The sequence below is a fragment of the Oncorhynchus keta genome, chromosome 8 (genome assembly GCF_023373465.1).
Source record: "Oncorhynchus keta strain PuntledgeMale-10-30-2019 chromosome 8, Oket_V2, whole genome shotgun sequence".
NCBI classification, from domain to species: domain Eukaryota; kingdom Metazoa; phylum Chordata; class Actinopteri; order Salmoniformes; family Salmonidae; genus Oncorhynchus; species Oncorhynchus keta.
The window spans coordinates 3,903,605-3,927,724 of NC_068428.1; the positions used below are offsets into that span (position 1 = coordinate 3,903,605).

The following is a 24,120-nucleotide window of genomic DNA, read 5'->3' on the forward strand; positions in this document are numbered from 1 at the left end:
CGGGACCACCGAGTGCTGATGGGTGCAGCGCGTAAAAAAAAGTCTTTCATCGGTTGCAACTCTCACTACTGAGTTTCAAACTGCCTCTTCAAGCAACGTCCGCACAGTAACTTTTAGTCGGCAGCTTCGTGAAATGGGTTTCCCTGGCCGAGCAGCTGCACACAAGCCTAAGATCACCATGCGCAATGCCAAGTGTTGGCTGGAGTCGTGTAAAGCTCGCCATCATTGGACTCTGGAGCAGTGGAAATGCATTCTCTGGAGTGATGAATCACTCTTCACCATCTGGCAGTCCGACGGATGAATCTGGGTTTGGCGGATGCCAGGAGATTCACTACCTGCCCGACTGCATAGTGCCAACTGTAAAGTTTGGTGGATGAGGCATAATGGTCTGGGGCTGTTTTTCATGGGTCGTGCTAGCTCCCTTAGTTCCAGTGAAGAGATGGCTACAATATACAATGACAGTTCTGTGCTTCCAACTTTGTGGCGACAGTTTGGGGAAGGCCCTTTCCTGTATCAGCATTGATATTGGCGGGAACTGGAACACGCTGTCGTAAATGTCAATCCAGAGCATTTCAAACATGAAAGAAATTGTGTACAGATCCTTGCTACATTGGGCCGTGCATTATCCTGTTGAAACATGTGGGAATGGCAGTGGAGGAATGGCACGACAATGGGCCTCAGGATCTCGGCACGGTATCTCTGTGCATTCAAGTAGCCATTGATAAAATGCAGTTGTGTTTGTTGTCCTTAGCTTATGCCTGCCCATATCATAACCCAACCGCCACCGTGGGGCACTCTGTTCACAACATTGACATTAGAAAACCGCTCGCCCACATGATGCCATACACTCAGTCTGCCATCCGGTACAGTTGAAACCAGGATTAATCCGTGAAGAGCACACTTCTGCAGCATGCCAGTGGCAATCAACGGTGAGCATTTGCCCACTGAACTCGGCTATGATGCCAAACTGCGGTCTGGTCAAGACACTGGTGAGGATGACGAGCACGCAGATGAGCTTCCATGAAATGGTTTCTGGCAGTTTGTTCAGAAATTCTTCGGGTTGTGCAAACCCACAGATTCATCAGCTGTCTGGGTGGCTGGTCTCAGAGGATCCCGCTGGTGAAGACTGATGTTGAGGTCCTGTGGTAGGGTGGTTATACTTTGTGATGCCGGTTGGACGTACTGCCAAATTATATAAAACAATGTGGAGGTGGCTTATGGTAGAGAAAAGAACGTTCAATTCTCTGGCAACAGCTCTCTCTAGTGGACAATTCATGCAGCCAACATCATGATTTTCGATACATAATGTTTGTGATACAAATTTAAAAGTATCTAGGTGGTAGAGGGTGTCTGGATGTGGCTTTGCAGCCTCACTCTCTGGCAGTGAAGGCTGTAGGGTCTGCGGGGCAGCAGATCTGGGCTGAGCCTCCTGCCTGTGTCTGCCAGAGGGGGATTGCAGCAGGCCTCGCAGATTAATCCGCCCGCAAAGCTCCTCTGAGAGGAAGGAGAGAGAACGAGCCTGGCAGTCACAAATGAGCATGGGGAGGAAAGCAGCACACACAGGCAGTCAGGCTAATAAAGCACACTGTGCCTGGCCAACCAACTCCTGCACAGTGAAATATTATGGGAGTGATGATGATCACATGTGGTGCAGCAAGGTGACCTTGGAACATTGGAACACTGCATCCGTGTGAAACTTTCCCCCAAGGGTAATATTTTCCACTCTGGCAATTTTTGTTTGTGTTGAAGATGCGGCCGGTTCTCAGCAAGTTGTTACTGCACACTGTATATGACAGAAGTTCCTTTCCGTGTTATCTTTTGTTTCCTTTTTAGCCAACGACAACTCGAGCATCAAACGGCGTGTCCAGCAGCACAGTCGGAGAGCCTCGGCGGAGGGCTGTTGTAGCTTTCCCTCGCAGGTTCAGACCGAGGAGGTAGGAGTCGTAGCTTATACACTTTGTCATCTCGAAGTAGGAGTGCTGATCTAGGATCAGTTTTTACTTTTACATTATAATGGATATGTTAATATGGACGGGGGAGGCTGATCCTAAGTCAGCACTCCTACTCTGAGACGCTTTATGTATAAGCCAGGCCAGGCCCTGTAAGTGCATGTCTCTGTGTTCATCTAGATTTGACTGTTTAGTGTTTACCATGCAGCCTTTCCATGTGTGAGGACTCTGACCCTGCTGGGCTGGAGTGGCAGCTACTCCCCTCTGGGCCTTTCTCTCAGGCCTTGCTAGTCAACTATCAAACCATCCAGCCTGCTCCTTCCTGTCTGAGTCATACCTTTAGTGTTGGGCCTAGAGCCAGAGAGGAATACATAACTGACTAGAAAGAAGCATGTTTATCAGTTGCACTCAGTTGACCATTTCAACCCAAAAGGGCAGACGGGTTTTAAGACGTTACCCCTGACAGATAGTGTTGAGAAGAAAATGTAAGTATTTGAATGTGAATGTATCTTCTGCTGAAATTAAATTTTCTCTTGTCTTTTCTGCAGGCCCTACATCCAAACGTTGTGTGCGGGAAGTGTAGCAAATCCAGTGACAACAGCACCATGTGTGAACACTGTGGGAACCCCTTGGCGTTGGAGGCCCCCCACCTCCACCACCCCCCTGCAGCCCAGCCTACGTCCCCCACGCCCAGACCCCCCATCCGACCCCATACCCACCAGCACCCCTCCTTAGGAGCCAACAATTTACAGCTGAGGAAGAACAGCTTCTATGGTTCGGCCTCGACCTTGAGGGCGCCGCCGCTGCGCGTGGACACTGTGATGAACCCGCCCATCCCGGTACGCATTACCACCCGGGCCGGCCTGCTACTGCCACACAACGGGAGACCCGTGGGGGCTGGGCTAGTGGGGAGCTGCTGCGCCGGGAAAGTCGCCGCCAACAAAGGCAGGAGGACGGCGGCCGCCAAGCTACACAAGATCAACGACCCCAGTAAGTCTACTGGTCCATCGAGACCTGCTAAGTACTCACTTCTCGCATCTCTCTACGGTGGTTATTGTCAGAGTTTACCTCAGGGCTTTGCATTATGTAAGGTAGTGCAGGAAGTTTTCATTTAAACTGGCAGTACAGAATGTTCTTGCTAGTAAACCACACACCTCACAACCAGTAGCACCTGTCTGTATATCTTACCTCTCTCACACAAGGTCACATTTGTTTGCAAACGAAGGCCACTTTTCAAAATCTAAATCTCCTGCTCTTCTTGAAAGAATACATTCAACTATGGTGGAGCGAGTGACTCATTCTCAGTCATGAAATGTGTGTGTGTGTGTGTGTGTTCCAGTCGTGCTGTCCAGTGACGACGATGAGGAGGATGAAGCCGATGACGGCAGCACTGGTAGCGTCAACAGGCTGGACAGCGTCTCCCCGCTGCCCGCTGACTCGGCCCACTCCTCGCCAGCGCCCTCCGGAGGCAGGGTCGAGGCGGCAGTGAAGAGTAGCGCAGGAGAGGAGCAGGAGGAGATCACCTCTGATTTCTTCTCTGACATCGACAGCAGAATCTCGCTACCCAAAAGGAACCGAATGAAAGATCAGGTGTGTGTCCGCTTCTTTGAAATACACTGAACGTACAAAACATTAAGGACACATGCTCTTTCCGTGACACAGGCTGACCAGGTGAATCCAGGTGACAGTTGTGATCACTTATTGATGTCACTTGTTAAATCCACTTCAATCTGTGTATTTGAAGGGGAGTAGAAAGGTTGAAGAAGGATTTCTAAGCCTTGAGACATGGATTATGTATGTGTGCCATTCAGAGGGTGAATGGGCAAGACGAACGATTGAAGTGCCTTTTGAATGGAGTATGGTAGTAGGTGCCAGGCGCACCGGTTTGTGTGAAGAACTGCAACGCTGCTGTGGTTTTTACGCTCAACCATTTCCTGTGTGTATCAAGAATGGTTCACCACCCAAAGGATATCCAGCCGCCAACTTGACACAACTGTTGGAGTCAATGGAGTCAACATGTGCCAGGATCTGTGTGGAACGCTTTCAACACCTTGTGGAGCCCATGCCCCGACGAATTCAGGCTGTTCTGAGGGCTGGGGGGGAGACAAGTCAATATTAGGAAGGTGTTCCTGTTGTTTGGTGTACTCTGTATACATTTTAAAGGATTTTTAACATTTTTATTCAGACTGGGATAGCATGAAATGAGTCGTGTCGGGGGCTGGGATTTGTACCCATGTTGTGGTAGTGTACCCATGTGCTGCAAGCGGCCGCGTTATATGCTGCACCAGCCTCTGTGTATAGGATATAGGACTTGTGTGGATACGTAATGAAATGTTGTTGATCCCTCAAGCATGTTTCTGCAGTTCTCCTCTCAAAGGTTGGCCACAATTAGTACACGGGCCCAGCTATAGTGAGCCAGTCTGATAGTGAGCTGTTTTGGAACATTTCAGTTTGGATTTATTGACCCCGTCTGTCAGAATGTCCTTGAGAACTCAATGTTCCTGATCTGCTCTCTCAAGGTAACATTGTGTGTTGTTTTGCTTGGCAGCAAATTATATTACTGGGTGTTTCTTTGTTCACTAAGATAGTCCCACTCCCAATGGCCAAAAACAACTAACGATTAAGTCTCCTAATTTACTTTTTGTGTGTTTAGGATTGTTTTCCTTTTAGAAACATACCGCTCGTGACATTTAGCTTTCAAACTAATGAGGCAGCTGAATCTAAATGACCAGTTGAGGAAGAATCTGATATTGTTGGCAAGACGAGTACTGTACATGATTGGTCGCTAAGAGGAATGAATGATATGAAGTGGCAGATTTCAAGGCTGACCGTGTGTTTTTCAGTTTGGAAACCAAATACCTGAGGACTCTACACCCAGGAAAAAACAGAAGACCTCCCCCTACAAGCTGGACAGCATCATCCTGGACTGTAGGAGCGTGAGAGTAGGAACTCTTCGCAGGATGGTGACCAAACCTGTCATTGTAAGTACTCCGCTCCTGTACTCTGTTCTCTCTCTGTACAGACACTCAGTCGTGCTTATCAAAAATCTTGCCAAAACAATAGCCCATAGCAATATGATCAAGGCTGAAATTATTTATACTAATTGTCTTACTGACATAATGTGTCATTCAACTATCTCTGTCTTTCAGTTTACGGGCGATTACATTCAACTTGAAACTGAAGGTGAGAGACATAAGAACATAAAATGTCTTACGCATTTTTTTCCCTTTGCTCTCCAATGACAAAATGTTGTAGATGCATTATACTTACACTCTTGTACAGTTTGAAGGGTGGCATAATTCCAATGCATTTCCCAAAATTCCCATGTTTTCTAGAAATTGTAGTTGGAGGATTCTGAATTTCCTGCTTATTCCCACCTATTTCAGGGAATCTTCCAACCAGGATTTCTGGACAACCTGTGAATTGTGGAAACGTTACTGAAATTCTGCAAACCTAACGGCATGTGATGTTTTAGTGCTTTGTATCCCAGGCCCTGAAGTGGATTCTCTGGAGAAGGTGCGTCTGCAAGCGTCTGGGCTTATCAGCTGTGAGTGGTGCAGCGTGAGGAAGCTACCCGTGCTCTTCTTCCAGACCACCCAAGAGGAATGTCTGCGGCTTCGCACCCAGCTCAAGATGACCCGCGACAAGGGAGGCCTGTGGTACGACTGTGCCAGCAACGGTGAGGACTGCCAATCCACAAGTGAAGCATCCTTGCCAGTTGTAACATCAGTAGTCTGTAAAATAGATGGATGAATAGGTTTTTTGTTTACTAAACTTGTCAACGTTGTCCCCCTGTTTTGGAGAATACTTTTCTATGGCGTATTTTTTTTTTCCTTTGCTAAATCAAGTCTATGACCTCACGGTCTACAAAATGTCAATAAGTCTTATTGCTCTCCCTACTCACCCCAGACTCTGACGAGAAGTACATCGTGCTGATCTTTGAGAACGGGCTGTCGTTGCACGAGCAGATGATTCTAGAGGAGATTCTACAGGAGATCGGCCGAGTCAACAAACTCAACGAGTTCCCCACTAAACTGCCGTTTGATGAAGCTAACATCAGATTGGTCAACTACAACAAAGCGACAAAAGAGAAGGTGGGCTTTGTCTAAACGGAAGATGAGCATCTTGGAGCCTTTTGAGACTAGCTAACAAAATATGTGTTGCCGGTGTTGCCTTTCCTTGGCTTCAGGTTTTCAACAAACAGTCTCTTTTTAAACAATCCCTTGACCATGATATTTTGGTTGCATCACTTTCTTGTAGGTAAAGAATAATAACAACAACAACAATGGCGGTAAAGCCAACAACACACCGCCACCAACAGTGCGGACACGCATGGCCACACGGCAGCAGACCAGCACCTTCTTCGATGAGGAAGACGATGACATGGCTGAGCTCCAACCCACCTTCACTGGACCAATCGTAAAGTACGAGGGTTATCTATCTCCTACACCTGGGTCATGTTCAAGAAAATGGGCTGAAATGTGAAGGGCCTAGCACTAATCTTCTGTTTCAAACCATTTCACTTCGGTGTGCCCTGTCCTCCTAAGTATCATTCTAAAGTGTTTGTTCCTAATGGTAATTGGATGGTTGTGTTGTAGGTTGATGGTGTACCCACCTCCTCCAGCCAAGGGGGGCATGTCGGTGACTAACGAAGACCTCCACTGCCTTAACGATGGAGAGTTCCTAAACGACGTCATCATAGACTTTTATTTAAAGTTAGTGGCTTTCGCGTTCCGTTGTATATTTCCCATTGTTGTTTTTTGAAGTCACATTCTAGGTTTGATTTTCTATAGGAACACAATTTGCCTGCGTTTGTGGTATACTGGGAATTTTGCCAACCTTACAAGGGGAGTGGTTAACTCTTTTTCTATGTGTGCATCTTCCCTTTAGATATTTAGTTTTGGAGAAGTTGAAAAAAGAAGACTCACAAAGGAGTCACGTGTTCAGCTCCTTCTTTTACAAGAGGCTCAACCAAAGAGAGAGGAGAAACATCCCAGACACCACCAACCTAACGTGAGTCTCCTCTCCTCTGCCCAGAGTGGCCCAACAGCCCCCAGATCTATATGTGCTGTTTTGTCAACTAATTTGGTCATTATCACGGCAAACATTGTTTTAGTTGTCAAGACGGCACAAACTGATGCGGGACCAGGCAAGGGGAACACATTTCAGACAGAGTTTAGTAAACCATGTCTCTTGTTTGCCAGGATCCAGAAGAGGAAGCACAATCGGGTGAAGACGTGGACCCGACATGTAGACCTGTTCCAGAAGGACTTCATCTTTGTTCCCATTAACGAGTCGTGAGTGCTGCTCAATACCCCTGCCTGCGGCCAAATTACATCCTATTCCCTATGTAGTGCACTATATTTGAGCGGAGCCCGACTATATAAGGAAGGGAAAGGGGATATCTAGTCAGTTGCACAACTGAATGCATTCAACCCAAATGGATCAGAGCGGTGCGGGGGGCTGCCTTAATCAACGCCTATGTCATCAGTGCCCAGGGAGCAGTTGTTGTGGGGGTTAACTGCCTTGCTCACGGGCAGAACGGCAGATTTTTCCACCTTGCCGGGATTCGAACAAGCAACCTTTCGGTTACTGTCCCAACACTCTAACCTCTAGGCTACCTGCCATTTGAGATGTGAATTTCAACAGTTTTCTTGTCTCAAGTGTAATGATGAAGGTGAACAGACTGATGCAAAATAATAGACAAAGATGGTAGACCGAACTGTCTCTATTAACCAAACCCATTGCTGTATGTGTTTCAGAGCCCACTGGTACTTGGCAGTGATCTGCTTCCCAGGCCTTCAGGGCCCTCAGTTTGTGGCCAACCCCCTATACCAGGCCCCAGAGTCAGCACCAGGGCCAACACAGGTTGCCCCTCAGGGCAGCCCCCCTGACCACTGCCGGCCCCTGTCTCCAGAGCCAGACCACTTTGAGCCTCTGTCCCCAGACAGAGAGGAACCCGTGGCCCCCTCAGAGAAGCTGTCCCTCAGTGCCACCGAGGCCTCCTCAGGGGGACACTCTCACAGCGAGCAGCCAAAGGGTGCGTCCATCTGTCCCAATGGGGGCCAAGAGCCTCCTAAGACCTCTGGAGCCAGGGTGAATGGACAGGTCAGCGCCCAGCCACAGTACACAGGTAAGCCATAGGCAGACGTCACTACTTGCAAGTAACATTTCATTGCACTGTGTACAATACACTACGTTGTGTCCTGCGCATATGGCAAATCAACATTGATTGCGATTTCTTGGAAACTGATGGGAAATGAATCTGTGATTCATTGGCCTTTTTTAATTATGTTTTGCAGATGGTCTGCACAGAATCAGTGTGTGTTATGGATCAGGAGGTGGCAATGGTGATGACACCCATACCTTTTCAGATGACCAAAGCTCCTGCCAGGTAACGGTGGAATTTGCTTCTCTGTTTGGTGACATTTCCAAGGAAGTTAAATGGATGTTATGTGTGACGTTGTTTTTCCTTTTGTCTAGGATGAGTGCAGTGAGGATGGTGCACTTGCTGAGGACCCGGTTACCCCTGAGAGCTCGGAGTGTACCTCCAAACCCACCATCTGTAAACAGTGAGTAGGAGAGGATTTTCTACTTGTGCCAGTAGATGGCGATATTGCTCTCCTGACACCTTTGTGGCTAGTGTGATTTTGAGGTGATTGTCCATTCATATTTACCTCAGAATCACTATGTTTAAGCATTTGCTGAGTGATTTTTGTTTGTTTTCTCAGGCCCTGCATTCTCATCATGGACTCGTTACGTGGCCCTGCCAGATCTTCAGTCGTTAAAACATTACGAGAGTAAGTCAATTCTTTCATACTGTTCTGTATATTGTAGTTTGCCTAATTTGTACATCATCTAAGTATTACACGCATTGGCGCACCAAAGCAAACCTTCCCAAGCCATTTATATTTAGTGTTTCTGTTTGTGTGATTTGCGTGTGTAACTGCAGGTACCTGGAGGTGGAGTGGGAGGTGAGGAAAGGAAGTCAGAGGAGTTTTGGGAAGGATCAGATGAAGGGCTCCAACCCGCGTGTGCCTCAGCAAGATAACTTCAGCGACTGTGGAGTCTACATCCTGCAGTATGTGGAGAGCTTCTTTGAGGTGAGAGCATAGGCTGAAGGCAAAGCGGCTCTGTTCAAAAGTAGTGCACTATATAGGGAATAGGGTGCGGTTTTTAGGATGCACACGGCGAGAAATACAACCAGTGCCGTGTATAAAATAACAGACACCTGGGGCCATATAATGAGATGTGGTCCGTTTTCATTTTCTATTGGTTGTATTTTTAGATTGCCAATGTTTACCGAATTGATTTACTGTAACAACTACTGATAGCTGACTCTGCTAGCCAGAAGTGAATCCCAAATACGGATACCAGCTACTGTTTGAAAGCAATCGCACCAAACCAGGCCTTTATCGACTCTTGATTTTGAAGCTCATTTTCTACCTTACAACACTCCAAAAATAGATAGGACATTGCTTAGGAGTGAATCCATAATAATTACATTTTTCTGCCCTCCATTCAGAGTCCACTTGCCAGCTTTCATCTCCCTGTGAACCTGGCGGAATGGTTCCTGCAGCAACGGATGAAGACTAAACGCGAGGAGATCAAGGAGCTCATTCGAAAGATCCAATCCCAACAGAAGAAGGAGGCGGGCCAGGGCTCAGCCAAAGGCTCTCCTGGAGAACAGGAGGTGGGAGGAGAGGATACAGAGGAAGGTGTAGAGATACAGATTCAGAACTTTCCCGTCAGCCCCTGAGGTGCATTGTCTGGTCTGACACGGCTACCTACCTACTCTCTTTTCCTTTGACATGACGGTCCTATCTATCGGGTGGGGCTCCCGCTGCCTAGCCAAGCCTGGAGGTCGGTCCGTCTGCCTTCCTGCTGCCAGGGCCTGATTACATGCTGCTGGATTACCCCCCCCCCCCCATTATTTCCTAACTGTCCTATTCCTTCCATTTACAACAACACAAAACATTTTACATTTGTATTGAATAAAACGTGTACATATGCTGGATGTTTTTGCTGCCTTTGAGATTTACTGTTTTTGATGCCGTGCTATACATGGATGATCATCATCCATATCTGTTTTCTTCATAGATGTTCTTTTTTTCGGGTGCAGAATATACTGTTCCGCTCTTGTATCATATTTTTTATGCATCTGACTGAGTTGTGTAGAGAACTTGCTGTTATTTGTCATTTATAGCCATACCGGTCTGGAAGAAAGTATCATTTTCAAAATCCCAGTACCTCTCATGAATTGCTTAGCCAGTGCTTGTTAAAGGCCCAGTGCAGTCAAAAACATGATTTTCCTGTGTTTCATATATTTCTCCACACTAGGTTGGACTAATACTATATGATAATACTGTATAATGCCATTTTATTGTAATAGCTGTTTGATGGGATGAAGACATCACAGCTAGTTTACCATTTTCCCCTCCCCACTCGGACCCCTCCCAGAAAGTCCTAGCTAAATTCTTGCCTGAGAAATTGGTCTTTGCTAAAAAGCTATTTTGCTTTTTGACCATTTTTTAAATTGAAAACAATCACAGTAAGGTACTTACTTGTTTCCCAGATATGATTTGATATTGAGATAAAAATGGCTGCATTGAACCTTTTTAAGTATCTTTATGTGAGTGGATGGATCTTGAGCATTAAACACAGAGATGCAAGAGCACATAATTTGCCTTAGTTTTTATAACATACTGTTTGTCAGCCCTCTTCCTTCAGTTGTTGTTGGTTTTCCTCTGCATAAAACACGAGTTGAGTGCACCTTTCTTTAGTGAAGTATTTGGGACACTGTTACTATAATAGAATTAATGAAATTCCATTAGATGTCATCCCATATTCAATATCGCTGTTGTAGAAGTGCATTTGTGCCTGGTTTCATCATCTGGTCGCCCGGGGTTGATAGGATGAAAAGATGGTCATCTAGATCTGCCTGTCCTCTATTGTTTGAACAAATTACTGCTATTATCCATCATTATCTAGGGATGACTGGGTCTTGTCATTAATACAGCGATATACAGTTAGTTGATCTTCCTTTGCTCAAAATATTTTATTTTTTATTAGCCTAGCTCAAAAAGTTTCATTTACAGATAACTGCCAAAATAAAGGAAACACCAACATAGTATCTAAATAGGGCGTTGGGTCACCATGAGCCGCCAGTGCACCCAGAATGGCTTTAATGCGCCTTGGCATAGATTCTACAAGTGTGAAACTGAGGGATGCACCAGCATTCTTCCACGCGGAATTCCATCATTTGGTGTTTCGTTGATGGTGGTGGAAACCACTGTCTCAGGGTCCGCTCCAGAATCTCCCATAATTTGGTTGAGATCTGATCCCAGTTTTTAAAATATATCTATCTGGATTTCACCTATCGGATAGTATTAAATGGAATGAATAGAACAAGAGTCCCCATTCAAGTCAATGATTTGTCCGTTCTATTCTATTTCTATGTATTTTATCCCATCCAATAGGCGAAATCCAGATAAATAACTTTAAACTGGGCCCTTATGACTGAGACAAAGTCAATGAGATATCTTCTAGCCATGCTAGCTAAAATAATGGGCAACTTGGCATTTTTATACTTGACCCTAAGCATGATGGGATGTTTTAATTGCACAATGAACTCGGGAACCACACCTATGTGGAAGCACCTGCTTTCAATATACTTTGTATCCCTTGTTTACTCAAGTTTTGGCAGTTAACGGCATATTCATAGGCTTAATTTATTATCTTTACAATTATTTTTTTATCTACTTTTTTTCAGTTATCACAATGATCTTAGATATACTGTATGTGAAGAACAAGTATGTTAAAATAGCATGGCTTTCCTCTCCGACCTTCGCTCCCAACAGGTTCTTAGAAACCAATGTTGCCTTCCAAATGGCACCCTATTCCCTTTATAGTGCACCACTTTTGACCAGGGCACCTATATAATGGACTACATTTGACCAAGGCCCATTGTACTCTCGTCAAAAGTAGTGCACTGTATTTGGGATGCAGACAAGGAGTGAATAACCTGGAGCTGCCTTACCTGGCTTTTAAGTCTTTACTGCGGTTATGGTCACAGACAATGTTGTGTAAATATTTTAGAAGCTGAAGTAGGATCAATGCATCCTCGCACTGTCCTTTGCAATGGAACGAACAGTATCTATTGTCCCTCTGAAATGTCAAGTGCATCCAGACCTATTCTGCCAGTCACCATAGTTTCCATGGTGTATAGGCCATAATGCCGTTTGCACAGCTAGCCTTGTTTTTCATGCGGGCTTGCCCTAGTGGGATGGTGAATAGACAAACAAAAACTCATTTCCTCCAGCACAACCTGGATTTGCATTTCTTATGTACATCATGCAAGGTGGCCAATGAACTAGCTCACCTCACCAGGTGTGGAGCGTAATATATGTGTGCTTTCCCCTCTACATCTTATGTCCCAAATATATCAAATCAAGTTTTATTTGTCACGTGCCGAATACAACAGGTGTAGGTAGACCTTACAGTGAAATGCTTACTTTACAAGCCCTGAACCAACAATGCAGTTTTAAGAAAAATACCTACCAAAAAAAAGAAATAAAGTAACAAATAATTCAAGAGCAGCAATAAAATAACAATAGCGAGGCTATATCCAGGGGGTACGGGTTAGTCGAGGTAATTGAGGTAGGTTGAGTTATTAAAATGACTATGCATGGATAATAACAGAGTAGCAGCAGTGTAAAGGGGGGTGGGGCAATGCAAGTAGTCTGGGTAGCCATTTGATTAGATGTTCAGGATTCTTATGGCTTGGGGATAGAAGCTGTTTAGAAGCCTCTTGGACCTAGACTTGGCGCTCTGGTACCGCTTGCCATGCGGGAGCAGAGAGAACAGTCTATGATTAGGGTGGCTGGAGTCTTTGATCATTTTTTGGGGCCTTCCTCTGACACGGCCTGGTATAGAGGTCCTGGATGGCAGGAAGCTTGGCCCCAGTGATTTACTGGGCCATACGCACTACCCTTTAGTGGCTTGCGGTCGGAGGCCGAGCAGTTGCCATACCAGGCAGTGACGCTCTCGATGGTGCAGCTGTAGAACCTTTTGAAGATCTGAGGACCCATACCAAATATTTTCAGTCTCCTGAGGAGAAAAGGTTTTGTTTTGCCCTCTTCACAACTGTCTTGGTGTGCTTGGACCATGTTAGTTTGTTGGTGATGTGTACACCAAGGAACTTGAAGCGCTCAACCTGATCCACTATAGCCCTGTCGATGCGAATGGGGGTGTGCTCAGTCCTCCTTTTCCTGTTGTCCACAATCATCTCCTTATCCTTGATCATGTTGAGGGAGAGGTTGTTGTCCTGGCACCACACGGCCAGATTTCGGACCTCCTCCCTATATGCTGTCTCGTCGTTGTTGGTGATCTTCCACTGTTGTGTCATCGGCAAACTTATTGATGGTGTTGGAGTCGTGCCTGGCAGTGCAGTCATGAGTGAACAGGGAGTACAGGAAGGGACTGAGCACGCATCCCTGAGGGGCCCACGTGTTGTTACCTACCCTCACCACCTGGGGGCGGTCCGTCAGGAAGTCCAGGATCCAGTTGCAGGGGGACGTGTTTTGTCCCAGGGTCCTTAGCTTTGTGATGAGCTTTGAGGGTACGATGGTGTTGAACACTGTGCTGTAGTCAATGAATAGCATTCTCACATAAGTGTTCCTTTTGTCCAGGTGTGAAAGCGCAGTGTGGAGTGCAATAGAGATTGCATAATCTGTGAATCCGTTGGGGTGGTATGCAAATTGGAGTGGGTCTAGCGTTTCTGGGATAATGGTGTTTATGTGAGCCATGACCAGCCTTTCAAAGCACTTCATGGCTACAGATGTGAGTGCTTACAGGTCAGTAGTCATTTGGGCAGGTTGCCCATGGAAACATGTTGGCATTTCAGACAGACAGGGAGAGGTCGAAAATGTCAGTGAAGACACTTGCCAGTTGGTCAGCGCATGCTCGGAGTACACGTCCTAGTAATCTGTCTGGCCCTGCGGCATTGTGAATGTTGACCCGTTTAAAGGTCTCGCTCACATTGGCTGCGGAGTGCATGATCACACAGTCATCCAGAACAGCTGGTGCTCTCATGCATGTTTCAGTGTTACTTGCCTCGAAGGGGGGAAAGAAGTCATTTAGCTCATCTGGTAGGCTCTCCTTCCTCCCATTGTGTGCACTTGTTCACTTCCCTGTCCTTTTAAAGTAAATTAGTGGAATAAGAAACATGGTGGATCCTACCACTAGCCAATGCCTCCACCAATCCAATGATTTTAGAATTATGGGAAGTAGTAAACAATTCAGGAGACATGAGACATTATTGGGACCCACCGGTGAGGTGATATGAGTACACTTGAGGCACCATTTTGTCCCATTGTCTGTGTGTAGAGAAACATGAAGCAGATGTAGCCCTGGCCTCCTCTCAGGTGATTCTCTAATGATATGTAGCGATCAGCTTTCAATCTGGTATTGGATGACTTCTTTAGGGGGGAAAACTTCACCAGTTTAATGTTACTAGGTCACTCAAAAATGTATGATGCCCAAGTCGTGGTGTTGTGTGGAAACTTGGTCTGCAATGCTGTCTGTCTTCCCTTTTCTTAGCAACCCAGCATAATTGCTTGGAAATAATTATGGCTATTGAGCCACATAACAGTAGATGCATAGACAGTTTTAAAAAAGATAAGGGATACATACTCTGGATATAGAAAACATTAAGAACACCTGCTCTTTTGACAGACTGACCAGGTAAAAGTTGTGATCCCTTATTGATGTCACTTGTTAAATCTGTTTCAATTAGTATAGATGAAGGGGAGGAGATTTTTAAGCCTTTAGACATGGATTGTGTATGTGTGCCATTCAGAGGGTGATTGGGAAAGACCAATGATGTAAGTGCCTTTGAATGGGGTATGGTAGTAGGTGCCAGGCACACTTGTAGTTCTTGTGTCAAGAACTGCAAAGATGCAGTCCCCCCCTCCCCGTGTCTATCAAGAATGGTTCACCACCCAAAGGACATCCAGCCAACTTGACACAACTGTGGGAAGCATTGGAGTTAACATGGGCCAGCATCACTGTGGAACGCTTTCAACACCTTGTAGAATCCATGCACTGGCGAATTGAGGCTGGTCTAAGGTCAAAAGGTCGGGGTGCAACTCAATATTTGGAAGGTGATACTAATGTTGGTATACTCGGTGAAGAATTTTAAATGTGTTCAACTGACACTCAGTGTTAAGCGCTCCCAATGGTCAATGGATGCTACTGCGTGTGATGCTCATGACGTCAGAAGCAATTCCTTGGGGTGTATTCATTCCGCCTATTCTGTTGCAAAACGTTTTTTTTAAACGGAAGCGAACGAAACGAAACGGGCGGAACCTACTTGAATTTGTCCAATAGAAACTCTCGTTTTGCTCTCTTTGCTTCCGGTTGGTTCTTAAGCGGTAAATTGTTATCGTAATGAATACACACCAGGACTTCTGAGGGAGTCGGAGGTGCTGCTGCAGGAAGGGGAGCTCTGGGAGAGCTCGGAGGTTGGATCTGCACCCGGCAGTCTATCGTGGAAACTTTACATGTTTTATAGACAATTAGTGTCCGACTGCACAGGTTGAAACGCATACGAGGTAGGTAACGTCCGCGACTGTCTTTTTCCTCCACAAACTGAATCCAATGTAATTGTTGAAAGCTTTGGAAATGGTGGTAGTTTTCCGTAGCTGGCTAACGTTAGCAGGCTACATTGATGCCAATGGAGGCTGTCAACACAGAAAGCGATTGACATCAAATGTATCATTTCTTTCGAAAACTGTAAACGCTGCATCTTGGAATGTGGAATTGTGTTGCCATTGTCGCTGAAAGCAATGTTCCCTTTCAGAAAAAAAACTACAGGTTTCGAATGATATGAACATATGTCTGGAAAATTCGACATTTGACAAACACTCCAGGACAGAACAATGTGGCAATCACTGGTTCGTTACACCACTCTTCAGTTCAGTCGATTCCCAGCTGTAGAGCATGCCAGACGGTTGTTTTATAACCGTTCCAAGGAATCGTTCTATTCCAATAGAAATCCTGTCAATCGCGCATCACCAACGCGACTCCATGAGGATTAATGGAACCCTTACTTGTCCCCTGGCCGTGGTGTACCGGTTTGTGTATTCATTGTCCACAGTGTTAATGAAGTATGGGCTTAGGCCCGCATATATTTTACAGTACAGTGTTGAAAATAGAAACAGATGTCATATATGGACACACAGGTGTGCGTGCTCTCGTTATGATCGCAATAACGAATGCCAACGCTCTTTTCACATGTCCTGAGAATTCTACCCTTTCTGTTAATGATTACATAAGAGTTCAGTGTGTGCAATGTAATCAACGCTGTTCTCGGGTCTGACAACTAGACCAGACAGACCACTGATGATGGAAAGAACTAGAGGTTTCAAGTTGACAATTTTCCATTGGTCCCACTGTTTGTGGAGGGACGTTTTCCACAGAACATTATTTGTCATCGTTTTTCGAGGGACTATGATCTTTGGTCATTTCTCTACCTGGTTTTACGAGAGTGAATTGGTATGAGTCATGTCACAGTGATACTGCTGTTTTTTTTACCAGAGGTGTAGTACCTGTGACATCCTGCTAGTAAATGTTGCGGGAATTAAATCTTCAAAGTGCTTTTCATGAAATGCTCACTTCAACACCCAGCTCCTGAACTAACCTGTTTTGTTTACATTCTGAAGACCATAATGGTGAGACCCAGAGGAGGAAGGGCTAACCTGACTCATAAGAAGGCAGTGGTGTCAGTTCAGCTTAGAAACTTTCCAGTGGCCCTGATCCAATGATGAAGACAGTGAATATGCATGCACTCCCTGGGATATGGCTGCTGCTTTCCACGGGGGCCAGTAAGATAGGCTGTGCGCTCAATTGGGAGCTGAGAAGTAAGATGACTAGAGACAGATTAGTATTGTCTTTACAGCAAACCGTTTTTTCCTACAATTGAGCAAGGTCTATTTACCTGCTTTTCATTGACCTCTGCAACTCAACAATTAGCTATTTGATAGACTATTTGCGGCGAGCGCTGCCCAAATTGAGCGCTTAAAACAATCCACAGGTCACTTTTAAAAGACTAATGATCCTCTGTGGCCAAATCATGCTCTCCGGTGTATTTTTAAATGATTCTATTTATTTGTGTATAGACATCCTAGGAAATCTTGGCACATTTCATTCAATTAACTTTAGGGGAAGCCACTAGCCTATTGGACACGCCTCCAATGCTGACATTATCATTGAAAGTAACCGGTGCTTAAAACATCTGGTTGAGGCTTATAAAGGCCAAGTTCAAATGCCGTGTTACATTTCAAGCAATTGGCGCACTGCCTAAACAGTTACATTTGCTGGTCAGCCATCTGGCCCCATCTCTGCTTTTTAATTTATTTTTTAAATGAAAGGCGTGGCAGGCTGGCAACTTCTCTCCAGGCAATGCTCCGCGTGGTCCTAAAGCCAGCCCGGCTAGATGCTTAACAGCTCTTTCATTTGAATTGGGATTGGAATGATTTTAGTCTACTTTTGTAGCCTACTTTTAGATTTTGGCCTTGGGATATGGTATGGCGCCATACCCTGCATGAAGGCCTTTGGATTTACTGGCGCTGCGCGTACACTATAAAACAAGGTTTTTGAGGCTGTAAAATGCAATCTCGCTGGTTACTTATTTGATTACTGTCGTCTGCGTGTTGATTGTGAAACTTGGAGATATTTTCCTAAAACAACATCCCACACATTGGCCTAGCCAGGGTTACTGTGACCCTTTCATCAGGCGTTGGCTGCATCCTTGATAGTGCCCTACATTTGACTGGGATCCTGGTCTAAAGGCGTGCTCTATATTGGGGGTCGGTTGCTATTTGGGACGCAGACATTGACTCCACCCATAACCGAAGCAGATTTAAGGCTAACCACCACAGTAGTGCGGTGGGTGCCTGTGATGACAGAATGGGGACGGGACTGCACAAATGGATTGTGTTTCTGGATGGTATAATGCTCCTATGTAAGGTTCCAGACCCCATCACCTTTGTAATTAGTGTAATGTGAGCTGAATTAGTCATGTCTCAGTTTAGTGTGATGAGGAGTGTCACCTTACACAGTTTGCGGTGTAGGCTATCGAGCCTCTTCTCCAGGTGCTGTGTCTGTTGTACGTGCGCGCACACATTCATCACAAGTCCACCAAACTAGCTTTGTTGTACAGGACAAGATACTTAGATTGAGGGGCAATGGAGGTTGGAGCTGTAAAAGGAAAGTATTTAGTTTTTTTTTCATTGTGCTATTAGCACAATTTTTTTATGTTCTGGTGTGAAGATGTTTAGGGGTGTAAACATTCATCTTTAAATCCAATTGGGATGTTAACGTTAATACATTTAAAAAAATCCCTAACCAAAACTTTTTCTTCCACACAATAAAAATCCCAGCGCAGTTATCACACAACTTCCACTAACAGGCGAATACTTAACACATCAATGCTGTAACGTTAGTAGGAGACATCTTTCAAATGATTTGCCATGGATATAAAGCACTCTGCATGTAATCGTTGGAAATATGGCAGAGAAAGGCAAGCAACAGTAGCGAAATAGCCTGCTCTGCCCTGAGTCAATACTGCTGCCTGTGCTTTTTCGTGGGCCCAATGTTACAACATATCGATTGTTGCTGTGGAAACATGTCGACAACTTCATCAGCAAGCTGTCAAACATTTGTAAATAAGTGACCGGTTACATGCTGTTTATCAGTGCAGTGCCCAACATCCTTGGGTAGCTAGCTAAAATTCCATCTGTGTTTGTTAGGGAATCTACCTAGCAGCGGACAGGCTACAGCAAACTAAATCAGCTGATGAAATCACTGGTGACTGATTTATACTTTACAACTTTCTCAGGGCAAGTTGGTCTCTGCCCCAGTATCTGTGTTTCATAGCGAGTGAGGCATGCACAACGGGTTGCGGGAAGCAATGCTAGCGAATGGGTTTTGAAATATTGATAAGTGGCAGTTGGGACATCAAGTGTGCATCGTCTCCATGATCATTTTGGCTTAAACACTTGCGGACTAGTGATCACTATCGAACAAAACAGCAAGTGCCCACTCGATAAAGGGCTTATGGGCGAATTGTTCAGTTTGAGATTCAGACGGACTGCGGTAGATAGAACTTTATTGCCCCCTAGAGGTCATAGGCAATACGACCATATTCGCATTGTGAATAAGTGTGGAATTGTATTCACCCCCCCCCATCTGTCACTTATCTATATGATTTCTTTCCTTCTTCACTTCCGAAACCAAATGGCTGAGCCTCTGTACTGACCATGGTACATTTGTCATGACACGTACCACCTCAGACTGTTGCGTTTTGGGTGTGGGCTCGATTCTTCCGTTCATTTGTTTTATCCCTCCATAGCTCAGCTGTGAACTTGGCCTTATTGCCAAACTTAATGCCTTACGTGATTTAGCTGGCAACATGCATGCAAATGAACCCAGACATAACTAAGGCAGGGTGTGTCACATACATTGCATTATACCTTGTCCCGGATGCCAGAGATCACAAGTTTTTGACCTTTGGAACCTCAAGCCAAGGCTGCCCTCAGAAATGGCGTTAGCCTCGATCTGTGTGTCTCTGTACCAGATAGTCTGTACTATTGCTGTAAGGACAATTGCCTACATGGTTTAGACTACAGTGCACGCTACAGTTAACGTAGGCCATTTCCATGTAAAAGGACCCATGAGCACCAACGTGAAGTTCGTAAGGGCGCATACGATTGTGTCAAATGAAAGCAAAGGGTCTATATTTGAGAAATGAAGGCATATATATATATATATACTTTTTTTCCAACCTAAAGATTTTGAATAAGCAAAGCCATTTTTATTTCTGGTTTAACAGATGGAATAGGGGTCTTCACTTTTAAGACTTTCTGGTAGCTGTTTTATATTAAATGCCTCAACCCAATAATGTTGATGTTAATTAAGACCCTTGCCAACTAATATCAACGTTTTTGTTTCGTTTTAGAATTAGAATAATAGCCAATGTGTCAAATAATACCCAAACATGCAAAAGGAGGATTATGGCCTGTTTCTACCTTTTTTTTGTGTGTACTTATTCAGGATGCATCACAATGAACACATCCCATATCTATAAGTATGCATTTCTGTATAGTACACATCAGGGACTCGCGATGTCATTCACTTATCAGGTGTTAATCCGCTTAATTTACTGTACCAAAATATACTCTTTTTTTTTTTCAAACTCAAGGGGTCATATCTGACACCCCATTCTTTCTGCTGTCATCTTAAAATCTTAAATCAGTGTTGACATTTTGACTTTTTGGGGAACTTGGTGTCAAAAAAATAAACTGAGGGAGATGTTCACGTCCATATGCACTGTTCTTTGGCAATTTTCTGTGGATGTTTTGTGTAAGGTGGTAAAAATCTGTCTCCTTGTGGTTCTGTTACCATGGAAATTGCACAGTACCCATATGTTTTAGTGTTGTTGCTGTTAGGAAGTGTGTAATCTCTGCAATATTTGAGTATCAGCTCGATAGTTTTTCTACCAGTGCCCAAGGCTGAATAGACCTAGTAACACACAGCCACAACACACAGGCTAGACAGAGGCCTATTAAATCCATCTCTTTTCACTGTCTGCAGCCAGCTAGTGCTCTAAGCTATGAGTTTAGACTAAAAAGTTGCTGTTGACTCAAGCATGAGGAGTTTCCATTTGTAATATATGACTGCATTATTGATCCCTTCCATTGCCATCCCTGAAGGCTTATTAGGCATTTATTCTGAACAAAAAGGCAACGTTTTAAAAATATTTTACCAAGTTAACAGTTCAATTGACTGATTTCCTCATGAAGTCAATTAATTAAGCCCTAATCTATGAATTTGGAATACAGATCTTCATCTTGGTCAAAGATGCCTTTAAAAAAAATAATAATAATAGAGGTGTGGAGCAGAAAAGCAGTTAGTATCGGGTGTGGCCTCATGCAGCGCAGCACATCTCCTTGGCATGAAGTTGATCAGGTTGTTAGTGGCCTGTGGAATGTTGTCCATCCAGAGCATCCCAAACATGCTCAATGGATGGTGACATGTCTGGAAGAACTGGAACATTTTCAGCTTTCAGAAATTGTGCAGCAAACTGCTCGTCAACATGACGTCATACATGTCGTCTGCCATTTTCCTCGTACTGTTGAAACCGGTATTCATCCATGAGTACACTTCTCTAGTGTGGCAGTCAAAGGTGAGAATTTACCCACTGCAGTCAGGTCAAGATCCTGGTGAAGATGACGAGCATGCAGATGTGCTTCCCTGAGATGGTTTCTGACAGTTTGTGCAGAAAATCTTAGGATGTGCAAACCCACAGTTTCATCAGCTGTCTGGGTGGCTTGTCTCTGACAATCCCGAAGGTGAATAAGCTGGATGTGGGGGATCCTGGGCTGGCATGAGTTACACGTGGTCTGCAGTTGTGAGGCCGGTTGGACGTACTGCCAAATTCTCTAAAATGACTCTGGAGGTGGCATATGGTAGAGATATGAACATTCAATTCTCTGGCAACAGCTCTGGTGGATATTCCTGCAGGAGCGTGCAATTGGCACACTGACATCCGCTCGAAACACCTGTGGCATTGAGGTGTGACAACTGCATGTTTTAGTTGCACCTGTGTCATCCACCTCTTGATATGCCACAACTGTCAGGTTGATGAATTCTTGGCAAAGGAGAAATGCTCACTAACAGGAATGTAAAGAAATTAGTGCACAAAATTTGAATTTGTTTGTACGTATGGAACATTTCTAGCTTTTATTTCAGCTAATGGAACATGGGACCAACACTTTTTACATGTGTTTTTATATTTTTGCATGTTTTCGCGATACTCTGAGGTATCGTGGCAAGGTAACAAACATAAAGCGGACCGAATTTCTTGAGGAAAAAAGTTCTGTTGGAACAAACGGCCTTATGTTGTCACCCTGAGTCACATGTTTCTTTTCCAGGCTTTAGTATACTATTTTACATACAGTACTTTAATGGACCAAAGAGTTTAGTCTGCTTTACGTTTTCCTTTTATGCCATGCAAAATCCGGTGTCGTAGTATCGCAATACTGGTATCGTGACAACCCTTATTAGGATCCCCCATTCGCTACCATGGCAGCAGCTGATCTTCCTGGGGTCCTAACAGGAATTAAACAATACATCATAATAAAACAATACATCATAATAAAACAATACATCATACAAGACTTTGTTATACATGTTTAAATTCGCCAATTTTACAAATCTATTATATTGCTAAAATATTTACAGTTGTGTGTCTCCACAATCCGTGTGGTTCCATCAGGTGTTTAATTAATTTGTTTTATTTCAGGTTTTACTGCTAGCTTGAGTTACCCAGGGTGGATGAGTTCCATGTCGTCATGGCTTTATATAGTACTGTGCATTTCCTAGCCTCTTCTGGACTTTGGGACGGTGAAGAGACCACTGGTGGCATGTCTTGTAGGCTATGTATGGGTAAAGCTTATTCAAGGTGAACTGAACCCATATTATTCCATCAGCTCCCTTATCCCAACCCTGTGACATAAAAGGGAATAATAGGCCGGTGCTTTTAATTGAGGAACTTAGTTTTTTTTTTTTTTGAAATAGGCTATTCTTCTACACAGAAATATTCTGGTTCTATAGATAAGAGTAGTGGAAAAGGTTTTGCCTCGCCCATGGGATGAGCATTCAGCGTTCACTGTTAAATAAATAAATAAGCATTTCGCCACAGCATCCATTATTCACGTGTCTCTATCGCCTTTAATCATGTGTAGCTTTTTACCAAACTTAGCTCTTCACTGTGTTGCTATCTGTCCTGTACCTCTGCTGATACTCAACTAGTGCTTTTAAGAAACCCAGTGGGATAAGCAGCTTGGGGCCTCCAGACCCTATTGTGGGGTTGTCGGTCTGGGTTTCCTGGGCCTAGTGTGTGTGTGAGGCCACCACAGTCTTCCTTCCAGTCCAATTTGGCTCCAGTCAGTATCTCCATGTGTTTTCCATGTTCTCTTAAGCTGGATAAGATTGATTTGCCTCTGGGGGAAGTGGGGACTCCTCTCCTGGTTCTTTGGTTGGCGGTGTGCCTCTGTTGCTATTGGAGTGTCTTCCGACCATGGCGCCACTGAGGCTTCCACTCTATTCATTGTGGGCATCTGTAGAGTCTCTGAGTCCCAAATGGCACCCTATTCCCGAGTGCACTACGTATGGCCAGAGACCTATGGGCCCTGGTCAAAAGTAGTGCGCTTTAAAGGGAATAGGGTGCCGTTTGGGACGTGCACGTAGAATAATCAGTGGTGTTCACATAGCAAAGAGATTACTGTACGCCTGAAAAGACAAGATTGTGGGGAAGAGATTTTGTCTGTATGTCTCGAGGGACTGGCGGTAGAGGAAGTTATCTTAGGGGTTAGTTGACAAAAGACCGACTGCACAGACAGGGCCCCAGTTCTGTCTCGTTTTCAGTGAGTGGAATCATTATTTGAGTGACTCGCACCAAAATTAGCCTGTGCATACAGTATGTCAATGGAAGATTGGCACGAATCGTTGTATGTGACGATGGAATCAAAGATTATGGCGCACTACTCGAAGCATGATTGGAAATAAAATAGTGTGTACTTTTTTAATATGAACTTGAATAGTGATGGGCTTCTTGCCAGAGGAGTTTAAAAGCTCCTGGAAGCTGTGGTGCCAATAAGGCTGGGCACATTAGAAGTGAATTGACACTGAACATGTTAAGCTCATTTAAAATGTTTTACTGATACTTTAATTTCAGGTAATAATGTGTGATCTGTAAGCCACCTTGGCCCTTTTTTTTTAGTCATTTTGACTTTTCAATAATACCAGTGGATGTAGCCTATATCTAGTGCAGTGCAATTAGGATTAAATCCTCTCATCTATGCTCAGGCAGAAATGCTGCTCAGTTCATTAGGGGCAAAACATTTGTTTAATCTTTTTGTGGATTAAAGTTGGATTGAATTTGGACAATTGTTATTTAAAGTGCTTTCGGAGAGAGCATTCGGACCCCTTCTTCCACATGTCATGTTACAGCCTTGTTTTAAAATGGATTAAATACAAGTTTTTCCCTCATCAGTCAACACAAATTTACCCCATAATGACAAAGCAGGTTTTTAGTGTTTTTCAAATT

The 24,120-nt window shown here is 44.5% G+C and overlaps 2 protein-coding genes across 13 annotated transcripts in view; both read left to right on the forward strand.

Annotated features, from left to right (window-relative positions):
• The window catches only part of LOC118386701 (sentrin-specific protease 6-like), a 71,777-nt gene extending 61,056 nt beyond the window's left edge, over positions 1-10,721 (forward strand). For 6 of the 7 annotated variants that reach the window (XM_035774435.2, XM_035774438.2, XM_035774441.2 and 3 more), the window contains 17 exons: positions 1,834-1,934; positions 2,498-2,939; positions 3,289-3,539; positions 4,793-4,930; positions 5,099-5,132; positions 5,425-5,628; positions 5,859-6,043; positions 6,210-6,373; positions 6,548-6,664; positions 6,840-6,962; positions 7,154-7,246; positions 7,712-8,082; positions 8,252-8,343; positions 8,433-8,521; positions 8,681-8,749; positions 8,902-9,052; positions 9,475-10,721. In XM_035774435.2, the coding sequence (XP_035630328.1) occupies positions 1,834-1,934; positions 2,498-2,939; positions 3,289-3,539; positions 4,793-4,930; positions 5,099-5,132; positions 5,425-5,628; positions 5,859-6,043; positions 6,210-6,373; positions 6,548-6,664; positions 6,840-6,962; positions 7,154-7,246; positions 7,712-8,082; positions 8,252-8,343; positions 8,433-8,521; positions 8,681-8,749; positions 8,902-9,052; positions 9,475-9,708 (2,858 nt within the window). In that variant the 3' untranslated portion in view covers positions 9,709-10,721. The remainder of the gene's footprint in view (positions 1-1,833; positions 1,935-2,497; positions 2,940-3,288; positions 3,540-4,792; positions 4,931-5,098; positions 5,133-5,424; positions 5,629-5,858; positions 6,044-6,209; positions 6,374-6,547; positions 6,665-6,839; positions 6,963-7,153; positions 7,247-7,711; positions 8,083-8,251; positions 8,344-8,432; positions 8,522-8,680; positions 8,750-8,901; positions 9,053-9,474) is intronic. The other variant, XM_035774436.2, reaches the window with a different exon arrangement.
• Positions 10,722-15,393: 4,672 nt separating this feature from the next.
• Positions 15,394-24,120, forward strand: part of myo6a (myosin VIa) — a 95,272-nt gene continuing 86,545 nt past the window's right edge. For all 6 annotated transcript variants that reach the window (XM_052523389.1, XM_052523390.1, XM_052523391.1 and 3 more), the window contains exon 1: positions 15,394-15,562. The gene's annotated coding sequence lies outside the window, so the exon portion shown is untranslated. The remainder of the gene's footprint in view (positions 15,563-24,120) is intronic.